Below are 13,476 nucleotides of genomic sequence, written 5' to 3'. Positions count from 1 at the left end.
TTGTTTCAAGCATGTGATGCTCCTTTAAACTCACCTGGGGCAAGTAACAGGTGTGGGCAATATAAAAATCACACCTGAATGCAGATAAAAAGGAGAGAAGTTCACTTAGTCTTTGCAGTTATGGCAGAACAACAAAGCACAACCTTGTTAAAATAATAGGCTGGTATTATAGATTCATCTAGAAATTATGTGAAACCAGAATTACTAAATTTAAATGTTAGTCTTGTAATTTTTCATTTTTCTCATTTTCTTTTATTAATCAATGGGAGCCAAGTCTATAGTTTTCCAACTGGCACCTGGCAGTTGAACTACCAAGTAAATCTACATAAGTATTTTATCAGAAGGAACTGATTTTCAGAGCAAGCAGCAATATGTACCATTATAGGAGACAAAAGTAGTTTCTGAAAAGGGAACAAAGCCAGAATAATTTTTGTCCCACTTTTCATATCTTACTAAATTTAAATACATCATTTATCTAGATCATTGAGTCCAAGTACATTGTCTCTTTTGCACCTTTTATCCTACTGAGCACTAGAAATAAGAAGCTGATGCTCTTGGGCCGATTTCCTACAGGAAGGACAGACTATTTTCCTATAATGGTATACAAAACGTTTTAGATTAAAAATAAAATATTCCCTTTCAACGCTGTGTGTGGGTGCTAGCTATTTAAAATATTAAATGTCGCTACTCCCGTTGTTATGGAAATTCTAGACAGATCTGTCTTGATATTGAAACTTTAAGAAAAAGAGAAACAAGGCCCTAAGAGTTGTAAACCTAATTTTACGCAGCTTCTTTTCTAAAAACTCTACACTACTAACTAGAGCATACAAAACATTTGCTAGACCTATTCTTGAATACAGCTCATCCGTCTGGAACCCATACCACATCTCTGACATAAATACAATAGAACGAGTCCAGAAATATTTTACTAGAAAAGTTCTTTACTCCTCCGAAAACAACAAAATACCTTATACCAATAGACTTGAAATCTGGGATTAGAAAATTTACAACTCCGTCGACTTCGACATAACCTGTGTTTAACACACAAAATCATCTATTGCAATATCCTTCCTATAAAAGACTACTTCAGCTTCAATCACAATATTACAAGAGCAAAAAACAGATTCAAGCTAAATGTCAACCACTTCAAAACTTGATTGCAGAAAATATGACTTCTGTAATAGAGTTGTTAATGCTTGGAACTCATTACCTGACTCCATAGTCTCTACTCAAAATCCCAAAATCTTCAACCAAAAACTGTCTACTATTGACCTCACCCCATTCCTAAGTGGACTATAAGGGGCGTGCATAAGAGCACAAAAGTGCCTACCGTTCCTGTCCTATTGTTCCCTTCATTATATCAAATTAATATAGTTGATGCATATTTTTTTAACTTATATATATATATATATTCTTCAAGATATGTTGTTTTATCTATGACAATTGTTTGTGTATACTGTTGTGACAAAAAGAAATTTAAAAAAAGTTGCACACTTTAAGTAGCTGTATTGCACTGAAAGCAGATAATTTCAAACTTCTAAACAGTTCATATTCAAAATGTTTTTCACACCCTATTTCCTCCTTTTTTCCCTTCTCACGAATACAGAAAATTCAAGAGATGTAGATTTAATAACTTTCTTAATAAATATTACCTGTCCATTACAACTTTAAAAAATTGTGATACTGTGCAAGAACTGAAAATTCCAGGTGACCTCAAATTTTTCTCTATATAAGGAACCATACCTTTCTGTTTAGGTGGGGCAGGATCTTCATGTAAAATGTGTTCTGTTAATTCAACAATATTTTCTGAATTGAAAGGAGATCTTCCTATAAAACATATATTTATAGCAGATTTCATTAAAACTTAAAAAAATGGAGCAACAAAAATCTTTAAAGGTTTATTTAAAAGCATACACCCGCTGCATTCAGCATTTAAAATCACTGGAAAGTTGATACTATTATGTAAACTGACGTCCATCTGGGCATTACTGTATTTTTCGGAGTATAAGACGCTCCAAACTATAAGACAAGGAGGAAAACAAGATATACGCTAGTGCATGGATATGGGAAATAATATGAAATTTTACCAGTTTGGAACTGTTTTAAGTTTTTTTCTTTGCATAGATTGGTATTGTAATCAGAATCAGTAAGTTATTCAGCAGATAATCTGTTAGATGAAAAGATTTTTTTCCCCTCTCTATTTTTCTTCAGGTAACATTTTAATTAAGTTAGTGAAATGCTTTTTAAATTCCAGCTAATTGTTGATTCTAAACAGGAATTTGACAACAAAAGGACACAAAGAAGTAAATAAGACTCATAAAACATTCACAATAACTCTGCCTCTGCCTCCCAGCACAGCAAACAGTCTGCTTTAGTTTCGTTTTCAGCACAGCTTGATTAGCACAAGAAAAAAAATCTGTCTCCCAACAATTTGCCCACTTGCAGGAGGCCTATAGCCTGAAACAGCTGACGGTTGGGAAGCCGAGCCAACAATCAACTGCTTGTGCTAATCAGGCTGTGCTGAAGCTGAAAGAGGCTGTTTGCAGTTTGCTGCTTGCTGCAAGGAGGTAAACTGCTGGGAGGCAGGGGCCAAAGGGTGGGGGCCAGCAGGTCAACAGGGCTATATATGCATAAGATAAAAATTCTTTTAAATACATCAAAATCAGTGCCTTCTGATAACGTCTTGCACGTAATAAAAATTTTTTGTAGCTCTACTTGGTAGTTTAACAGAAATGCAAATGGATTGCATTAGAAAACTCTAAGTATATTTGCTAAGGATGGATTATTTACACACCTATAGCTAGAGCAACACAATGAGTTTATCACTACTGTATCACTTTTGATAAAAATATAAGATATGATTTTACACAAAAGAGTTTAGAAGAAACCAAATAAATTAATTTTGCTTTAATGTGGAAAATGTTAATATGTGAATCCAGGCAGGGTGATCTTCTCCCTCTGTCCCCAACCATGAAGTTAGTAATAATAATACCACTTTCTTTAGACCAGGTGTGTCAAACTCAAGGCCTATGGGCCATATCCGGCCCACAGGGCCAGCCTGGAAATATCAAAGGACCAGACCAAAATACCTCTGGCAGCTAAAACAGGCCATGTGCGGCCTCCCGCACCTCATTTTCACCCCCATGGCCTCCTGCAGAACTCTGCCGGCCAAATGGCCCAAAAATGGTTCACTTGGGGCCCATTTATGTTTTGGCCGGCAGGGTGCTGCAAGAGGCAGCTGTCCTATCTTATATTATGATTTTCTATTTTAGTGCTTGAATTTTCTTTTGTGTTATTTTAATTTGCGTTATGGATAGGGAATTGTATGGCTAGGATTTATTTGCAAGGAAATTCACATAAGGTGATGAAGACAGGACACATAAAATTCAGAACCCTAACTTCTACTAATATTTATGGTATTAATTAAAACTATAATACAAACATGAATGTTGTAGTACCTGAAAACATTTCATATAATAGGCAGCCCAAACACCAAAGATTACTGGCTACCGAAAAATCAGCTCCTTTAATCACTTCTGGTGCAGTGCATACCAACGAACCTGCAAAATAAAATTATGAACAATTCTTTGTTCTGATGTTATAAAGGTCATCCATCCAAGACCCACATGCTTTCCCAATCCTATGCTTCTTAGAAATTCATGGAATGATTGCTAAGACTTAGTTCTAATGTTAAAATCAACCAATATAAAATGTATGACAATGTAAAACTGTCTTCATATACTCAGATGTAAAGAAATACAGTATCATTTAATTATATTCAAGTGGTGAACACAAATAATCAGCTGTATCTAGGAAAAGAGGAATATTTATCAATATTATTACTTTCAGTGAAATAAACGGTCATTATTGAACTTGTCCCCACATCAGTTAATGAAAGATTATCATATATATTAATAATTTAGCCGCTGCTGCATTTAAATGGTTCAATATGTACCTCTAATTTTGCTTTTCAAATTTTTTTTTGTGCTTTCAGAAGTATTATCTCCTGGCTCTTCTGTGCAGATCAAAGCAAAAAAATCTTCTAGATTTTCACCTTGTGCTCTAGCCAAGCAAAAATTACTGAATTTTAAAGTGCCTGCTCCTTCCAAGAGAATCTGTAAAGTTAAACACAAACTGAAGTACTAAATAATACCTTCTTGAATTAAAATGTAATTATTTAATTATTTTCAGAAATCACGTATCAATGCAAATATATGTTCCCTTACCTTTCTAGGTGTAAGATCACAGAAAATAATTCCAAGCTCATGTATATGATGCAGTCCAGTAACCAAATCAATATCAAATTCTCTGATGATATTCTCAGGTAGATGTTCACTTTGAGCAATTAAAATTTCTAATGATCCACCTAGGAATTATTTATGAATAGACATTAAAAAACATTTCTGCTGATTTCTATGAAAAACTATATAATTTTCAAAAATGAAAGGAGAAGGAGAAAACTGCTCAGGTTTTATTATGCATTGGCTGATGGAAAGAGGAATGGTGGCATCTTATTTAATAAACCTTTCATAAAAATGTCCTTTCCTGTCTCCACCTAAATCTGTACTGCTTTAAGAACATTCCTGTTCTGCATTTCAAGTCAATGACTATGCCTATCGTTAGTCAAATAGACTAACAGTAAGTAATGCTAGAATACAAGTTTATTTAGAACAGAAATTTATTTCAAATAAGTGATAAAAATATTATCTAAAAATTCAGTAATTTCAAAATGACACAAGAAATAGGCATAAAATATGGAGAGAGTTAAATCCAAAGAAAAACCAGTATAGATTCTATTCAAACAGATATCAATCATGGTCTAGAATAGATATGATATGGATGTCACCAGAAATAAGAACAAACGTCCAAGAAGTTGATAGAGAAACGAACATATGGGCAGATCATAACCCAATAAAAATCAGGTGGAAGGAATAAAGGAAGGAACCAATATGGACATTGAACCAAATTATACTAAAGGACAAGGAGTTTATACACATAATGGGGGGAAACTTGACTTCTTTTTTTAAAGAAAACAGAAAAGAAGAAACATCACTACAAAATGTTTGGGACACGGCTAAAGCATACATGCGAGGATTAGCCATAACATATACAGCAAGAAGAAACAAGAAAAAGAAACAACAGCAGAAAACACTACAAGAAGAACTCAAAAAGCTGGAGATAGAATTGCAGAAAGATCCGTACAAAAGTAATGTAAAAGAGAAATTCTAAGGAGAAATTTCCTGACAGTTAGAACAATTAACCAGTGGAACAACTTGCCTGCAGAAGTTGTGAATGCTCCAACACTGGAAATTTTTAAGAAAATGTTGGATAACCATTTGTCTGAAATGATGTAGGGTTTCCTGCCTGGGCAGGGGGTTGGACTAGAAGACCTCCAAGGTCCCTTCCAACTCTGTTGTTGTTGTTGTTGTTGTTGTTGTTGTTGTTGTTGTTGTTAGTATTATTAGAAAATGGAATTAATAAAATATAAATTAAACTTAAAAAAAGAAGAAATGGCACAAAAAATTAAAATAGTAAAACAATTTTTTTAAAAATGCAAATAACCCAGGTAGATGGCTAGCATACAAGCTGAAAACAGAGAGAGAGAAGAAAATGATACATAAAATGATAGAAGAGAAGGAGATCCTTCCCAATCACAATGAAGATAAAAAGAAAATAATCCAGGAATTTTATGAGAAACTTTACGCTCAAGAAAAAGTGTCAGAAGATATAATAAAACAATATTTAGAAAAGGCTACATTACCCAAAATACCAGAAACAGTGAAAGTGATGTTAAATGAAAGAATAACAATGATGGAATTAATAGAAGCAATTAAAAGGCAAAAAAAAAAAACAACACCTGGACCAGATGGATTCCCAGCAGAACTTTATAAACATCTACATTACAAGAAGTCTTATGCTTGTCAATGTTGGAGAGCTATAATTGTTAAGGGCCAATCCTCCCAAAACATGAGTAGAAGCAAATATTACCTTAATACCAAAGAAGATTCAGATTTACAGCAGATAAAAAACTATAGACCAGTATCATTATTAAATGTAGACTACAAAATATATGCCTCAATAGTAGCAGAGAGACTAAAAGGGTTCCTGAACGAATTTATACACCCGGACCAGAAAGTTTTCTTACCCAAAAGACAAATTAAAAATAATATGAGAATCATCTTGAATACATTGGAATACTATGAAGTACATGCTGAAAAACAGCTAGATGCACAAAAAGCCTTTAATATTCCGAATTGGCAATTCATGATACTACAACTAAAATGTATTTGGTAAAAATATTTATAAATATGATTAAGGCAATATATTTTAAACAAATGCCAAAAGTGATAGTAAATAGGATAAGAGAGAACTTCAACATAACTAAGGGTGCAAGACAAGGATGTCCTCTGTCCCCCCCTATTATTTATACTAACTTTGGAAGTCTTGATTAGAAAAATCAGACAAGACCATGAAATAAAAGGTATGGAAATAAAAAAATAAAATTGCAAATTACAGGCCTTTGCAGAAGATCTAGTATTTATTCTAGAAGAACCACTAGAAATGGGATCTAAATTAATAATAAAAAAAATTAGAAGATTTTGGTGAAGTAACAGGATTAAAAATAAAGAAAGAAAAGACTAAGATGCTGGTAAAGAATCTTAAAAATACACAGAAAAATGAATTGATGGAAAAGATGGGCATTCAGGTAACTAAAAAAGTAAAATATTTAGGAATTTGGTTATCAACAAGATGTGCAACCATTAAAGAAGATAATTGTTTTAAATTAATACCACAAATAAAGATAGACCTGGAAAAATGGAGAAACCTACAGCTGTCAATGATTGGAAGAATAGCTACAATAAAAATGAATATTTTGCCGAAGTTACGATTTCTGTTTCAAACAATACCGATAAAATTAGAAATTTTTTTTTTGAGGATTTAAACAAATTTATTTTAAAGTTTATTTGACAAGAGAAAAAAGCAAAAATAAAATTGAAGATACTACAAGAAGCTAAAAATAAGGGGGGATTTGGGTTATTTGATTAGGAGTTGTACTACCAGGTCTCAGTGTTTACATGGGTGAAAGAATAACCTTAATTTAATTTAATTTAATCCTGCGAGTCCCTTGGATTGCAAGGCGAACAAACAAGTCAGTACTAGAGGAAATCAACCCTGACTGCTCTTTAGAAGGCCAGATCCTGAAGATGAAACTGAAATACTTTGGCCACCTAATGGGAAGGAAGGACTCACTGGAGAAGAGCCTAATGCTGGGAAAGATTCAGGGCAAAAGAAGAAGGGGACGACAGAGAACAAGGTGGCTGGATGGAGTCACTGAAGCAGTAGGCGTGAGTTTAAATGGACTCCAGAGGATGGTAGAGGACAGGAAGGCTTGGAGGAACGTTGTCCATGGGGTCGCGATGGGTCGGACATGACTTCACAACTAACAACAACAACAAAGGAACAAAAGAATATTGACTTTAGAAGGACATGATTCACAATTGGGGTGGCATGCATTTATGGGGTATGGGAAAAATAAAATGCATAAATATTTTCAAAGACATTATATTAGAAATGTTCTGCTTCTAGTATGGGAAAGAATTAAAGAGAAACATTACATGAAAATATCAGTCTGGCTATCCACAATGGAAGCACTCATACATCCAAATGTTCTTGAACTGGAAAAAATTACAAGATATAAAGATATCCTAAATGAACAAGGGGAATTAAAATCAAAACAAACTGAAAAATCAAGGAATTGATTTGGCTTGGTGGCCACTTATGGAAATACAATCAAGATACAAGTAAGATGCAGAAATGTATGGATTTTACAAAGAACCTTCAGAATTAAAATAGATATTTGTAGGGATGGATGACAAACTAATAAAAAAAATAGCCATCTACTGAATTTTAAAATGGAAGAGCAAAAGAAACTATAATAGTATGGTCCAAAATTTTTGAATATACTATAGAAATAAATAAATGGCAAAAACCCTGAGAAAGAAACTATAAATCAACAATGTCAACAGTCTACAAAGAAAATCTCTACAAAATGTTTTATAGGTAGTATCTGCCACCAGCAAGAATGACAAAGATGTTCCAAAATGTATCTTCTAGATGTTGGAAATGTAAACAGATACCAGGTTCTTACTATCATACGTGGTGGACTTGCCCAATGGCAAAAAAATATTGGTTAAAAGTAAAAATGTGGCTAGAAAAAATGATAAAACAACAAATAGACCTAAAATCAGAGATGTTCTTGTTGGGTATCCTACCGGAGAAATATAATAAAGGAAATACATTTTTAATTTTACATGTGGGTTAATAACAGCAGCGAGAATTGTGTGTGCACAAAACTGGAAAAATGAAAATATACCTATAGAGGAAAATATAATAAAGAAAATACTAGAATGTGCTGAAATAGATAGAAAATTAAGGACAAGGAGCAAACAGAATACTTTTTAACTTGGGAATGGTTAGAAAATAGAGGCAGAAGTTAGAAATTTAGAATTAAGGAGAATAAGTAAATAAAAATGAAGTAAATGTATAATTACCGTATTTTTTCAATGTATAAGACGCACCTTTTTACCCCCAAAAAGAGGGTGAAAATCTGAGTGTGTCTTATACACCAAATGTAGCCCCACCCATCTGCCGCCCCCGACTATTCAGAGGTTGTCGGCCTCTGTGCGTTGCACAGCCACGTGTCCTCATGAAAAGGTTCTTGCATCTACCGCGGCACTTCAAAGGGCTGCACTACAACTGATCAGCGCTGTAGGTGGCTATTTTCAAAGAAGGTAGACCAGTGTGATCCAAAAAAGGCAATGAGTAGTACCTCTATTTTCAAAGAAGGTAGACCGGTGCGCTCCCCAAAAAGGGCAATGAGTAGACTTGTGCCTCTATTTTTAAAGAAGGTAGACTAGTGCGATCCAAAAAAAGGCAAGTAGACCAGTATGGCTCTGCTAGGCAGAATTCTTTTTTTCTTGTTTTCCTCTCCCAAAATTAAGGTGCATCTTATACTCCGGGGCATCTTATACACCGAAAAATACGGTAAATAATGAATATTAATAATGAGGATAAGTAAACTTGATTAATAAACTTGGACGATAATGGTTACAAATGTGATGGTTATACAATGTTCATAATGCTTGATATTATTAACTAATTATAGACAAAACTGAAGATGTTTAATTAAATAACGGGGAATGTAAAGATTATGATGAATAGATTTTGGGAATAATAGTTATAGCAATTGTATGTATAAGATTTATTATTTGTAATTAAAAGAGATTATACCCAATCAGTACACTGCCATTGTGGATATAAAAGTTTTATATATAACAAAGAAAATTGCATACTAAAAATAATTTTTAAAAAAGAACATAAATCTCTGAAACACATTGAATCTTTTCTTTCTAGCCCTTAGTGATGATTAGAGGTGGGGCTTTGTTTCCATCCAGACAAATTGCCAAAATTCAGGTAACACATGCATTTTCATAATCAGTGGAGGGAATATAGATTGATGAGGCACCCTCTGATCAATTGTCATTTGAGATTCTTGGCTCCTAAACACTGCATTTTCATCCATAGCAATCATATTGGAGAGTTGGTATTTAGAAAAGTCAATGTCATAAACAAAGGACTTGAATGCAAGTACATATTTGGTAAATTCAGTGTCTTCCAGTTTGAACAGTGTTGTTGAAAATCTTAGAGATAGTTCATATCGCTGAAGGAAGCCATCCAGACAGTGTTATGATGCTTTGAATTCTTCTGGGGATATTTCTTTTTCTTTTTGAAATTTTTTTATTTTTAAAACAAACATAAAAACATAACATCTTCAATTACAAATACAAACAGTGTCAGTTGGTTACAAATCTTTTGTGCATTTTCACCATGTTCATAGTTTGTAGTTCATCTAATTTCATGTTTTATCAATCTAATATATATCCAAATATTTTTGTCCTCATTAATCTAAGTTTAAGTTAATTTATATTGTACCAATCATTTCATCATCCTGAATCAATCCAATAATCATACAATTTTATATTTTGTATATTTCTACAATTCTTGTATTGTAAGGACCTCTACCAAACTTCATTACCATATTTTTTGTCTAACCATTGATAAAATACGTCCCATGTAATGTATCTTTAAAAGTTTTGGAGGGAAACTTGGGCGGGAACAAGCACGTTGTTGATTGGTTGAAGCCTCAGCCAAAACTGTATATAAAGAGGGGTTTTTCCAGACGGCAGTTGCTGGGTTCACTATAAACTAAAGAGCTGTTGTCACTCACTGGTCTCCTGCCTCTTTATTGCCCGAATCTAACATTGGCGACGAAGGTGGGATCTCGATGCAGCGAGATCACAAGAAAGAGCTGAAGTGACCAGGAATTCACGAACCCAGACAGTAAGGGGCGGGAAGCAGCGATGTCCAGCTACACACCGCCAGCGCCATTCAACCCGGCAAAGGAGAAATGGGGGTCGTACATGGCTCGTTTCGAGTGTTTCCTCGAAGCGAACGAACTCCAAGGAGTCTCGGACAATCGGAAGCGAGCGTACTTCCTAAGCCACTGCGGTCCAGAGGTTTTCGATACCGCGGAGTCACTTTCAGAGCCGACGCCGGTACAGTCGGTACCGTGGCAAACTCTACAAACGGCACTTCAAGCACACTACGCACTGACGCCCTCAAAGTTCGTCCAACGGTTCGAGTTGAGGCAGAGGGTACAGCGCGAGGGCGAATCGATTAGTGTGTACATGGCAGCGTTGAGAAAAGCCGCGAACCATTGTGAGTACAGAGATCTGGAAGACGCCTTACTCGACCAGCTCATTTGTGGGGTCAGGGACATCCGATTGCGAAGGCGGCTGCTGTCTAAAAGCAACCTGACGCTAGCAATAGCCTTGGACGAGGCCAGGGCTCACGAGATGTCCACCAAAGTGGCAGAGACCCTGCAAATGCCAAACGCGCCAGGGGCTGGAGCGAAAACAACCCCGGTCCACAATGAGGAAGTCCAGGCCGAATCGGAAGGTGAGGAAGAGGAAGAGGTTTTCCACACCGGGAGGCCGGAGAGAGGGGATCGGAGCGAATGCGTGAGTTGCAGGGGCCAACACCAACGACAACACTGCAAGTTTAAGGACGCGGTTTGCCGGCGGTGCAAAAAGAAAGGCCACATAGCGCAGGCCTGTCGAGCCCCCCAACCTTCCCGCCAAAAATTCAAACCGACCAATCAGAGCGCGGCAGCAGCAAAGTGGCCCGGGATTGGTCCATTCAAAAAGGGTGCGAAGTTAAACCAGACCGCCGTGAGAGTGGGCCACGCATCGACGCAACTAGAGAAAAAGATTTTTACCAAGACACACATTGAAGGGGTGCCATGCCAACTGGAAGTGGACACCGGCTCATCAATCACGATTATGTCCTGGGACACCCTCGTGAGAGACTTGCCAGCCGTCGCGAAGCGCAAGCTACAAGAGTGCAGGACTACCAAGGGAATCGAATCCCTGTTCGAGGGGTAACGTCCGTCCAAGTCAAGTATGGACAGTTCAAGAAAACCCTGCCACTCACCATAGTGGATGGAACCTTACCGAGTTTGCTAGGACTGGACTGGTTCCGAGCTTTGGGCATGGGAGTGACTGGGGTTTTCCGGAATGAAGTTGACCTCAAAAATGAACTAACGAAGGAGTTCGAGGACGTCTTTAAAGATTGCCTGGGCAAGTACGAGGGGACCCCTATTTCTTTTAATCTAGACCCCCAAGTTGCCCCTATCAGGTTAAAGGCTAGGAGGGTTCCATTCGCCCTAAAGCCCAAGATTGACCGGGAGCTGGACAAACTAGTAAGCCAGGGGATACTAGTGCCCGTTGACCATGCAAAATGGGAGACACCTATAGTCACCCCAGTCAAACCGGACGGATCGGTCCGGATTTGCGCTGACTACAAGGCAACGCTTAACAAAGCATTGCAGAAGAGTGCATACCCCGTCCCAGTAGTGCAACACTTGCTGCACTCGTTAGGACAAGGGCAGGTTTTCGCCAAGCTAGATTTGGCTCAAGCCTATCAGCAGTTACTCGTAGATAGCAGAACAGCCGAAGCGCAAACAATTGTCACACACCGGGGTGCTTTTAAATGCACCCAGTTACAGTTTGGGGTTAGTGTGGCTCCTGGGTTATTCCAGAACCTAATGGAGCGACTATTGCAGGGACTACTCGGGGTGGTACCCTATTTCGACGATGTCTTGGTATCGGCTGAGAATTTAGAGGAATTGGGGGTAAGGCTGAGGAAGGTTTTGGGCATTTTCCGGTCTGCCGGGCTTAAGGTTAAGCTGAACAAATGCCAGATCGGGGTAGGGTCCGTAGAATTCCTGGGCTACCGGATAGACAGGGAAGGGATCCACCCCACTGAGAGCAAGGAACGGGCCATCAGGAAGGCCCCAGCCCCACAAAATAAAACAGAGTTACAGGCATTCTTGGGCCTGGTAAACTTCTATGCGGTATTCTTAAAGAACAAGGCAACAATAGCCGAACCACTACACAAATTACTAGCAAAGAAAACTGTGTGGTCATGGGGGAAGGCGGAAGCTAAGGCATTTGAAGGGGTAAAAAACCTTTTGTCCAGCGATAGCCTCCTTATTCAATACAATGGCACGTTGCCATTAGTGCTAGTTTGTGCATCTCCCTATGGGGTGGGGGCTGTGCTCAGCCACAGATTGCCAAATGGAACAGAAGCCCCTATAGCGTATTATTCCCGAACAATGTCTTCGGCCGAAAGGAACTATAGTCAGCTAGATAGGAAGCATTGGCTATAGTCTCCGGGGTAAAGAAATTCCACGAATATGTTTTCGGACGTGACTTCGAGATAGTCACGGACCATAGACCCCTACTAGGCCTATTGGCGGGCGACCGCCCAACGCCCGTGGCCCTCTCGCCCAGACTGACCCGATGGACCATCTTCCTGGCAGCATACTCTTACAAATTGCTTCACCGGCCAGGAAAGGACTTAGGGCATGCGGACGCCCTGAGCAGATGCCCATTACCGGAGACCATTGAAGACCCTACCCCGGGGGTACCCGTCCTGCTAATTGACTCTTTGGACTCTGGCCCGGTCACGTCCAAGGAGGTGGCTAGGGCATCGTACAAGGACATTACGATAAGGACTGTAATTGGTTGGGTACAAAGGGGATGGCCCGCTGCGCCGGGCGAGCGTTTCAAGGATTTTGTGAAAAAACGAGAGGAGCTATCGGTTCAAGGGGGGTGTCTGTTATGGGGGGACAGGGTGGTGATCCCGGAGAAATTACGGGAAAAGGTACTGGAACTCCTGCATGTGGGCTACCCGGGGATCGTGAGAATGAAGGGTTTAGCGAGGAGCTATGTGTGGTGGCCCTTGATGGACAAGGAAATTAGCGACAGGGTAGGGAAATGCCAAGCCTGCCAAGAGTCAAGGCCACTACCCCCTACGGCCCCAATCAGAGAGTGGGAGAAACCCCAGGGGCCA

The 13,476-nt window shown here is 38.2% G+C and overlaps 1 protein-coding gene across 1 annotated transcript in view; it reads right to left on the bottom strand.

Moving 5' to 3' along the window:
- Nucleotides 1-583: 583 nt before the first annotated feature.
- ULK4 (unc-51 like kinase 4) overlaps nt 584-13,476 on the bottom strand; it is a 36,678-nt gene continuing 23,785 nt past the window's right edge. The window contains exons 3-7 of the mRNA XM_058182716.1: nt 4,227-4,366; nt 3,956-4,115; nt 3,459-3,560; nt 1,744-1,827; nt 584-591 (exon numbers count right to left, since the gene is read on the bottom strand). Coding sequence (XP_058038699.1) covers nt 584-591; nt 1,744-1,827; nt 3,459-3,560; nt 3,956-4,115; nt 4,227-4,366 — 494 coding nt within the window. The remainder of the gene's footprint in view (nt 592-1,743; nt 1,828-3,458; nt 3,561-3,955; nt 4,116-4,226; nt 4,367-13,476) is intronic.

Source organism: Ahaetulla prasina, chromosome 4 (genome assembly GCF_028640845.1).
Source record: "Ahaetulla prasina isolate Xishuangbanna chromosome 4, ASM2864084v1, whole genome shotgun sequence".
Classification (NCBI taxonomy): Eukaryota; Metazoa; Chordata; class Lepidosauria; order Squamata; family Colubridae; genus Ahaetulla; species Ahaetulla prasina.
This window is presented reverse-complemented; position numbering and strand designations above follow the sequence as displayed.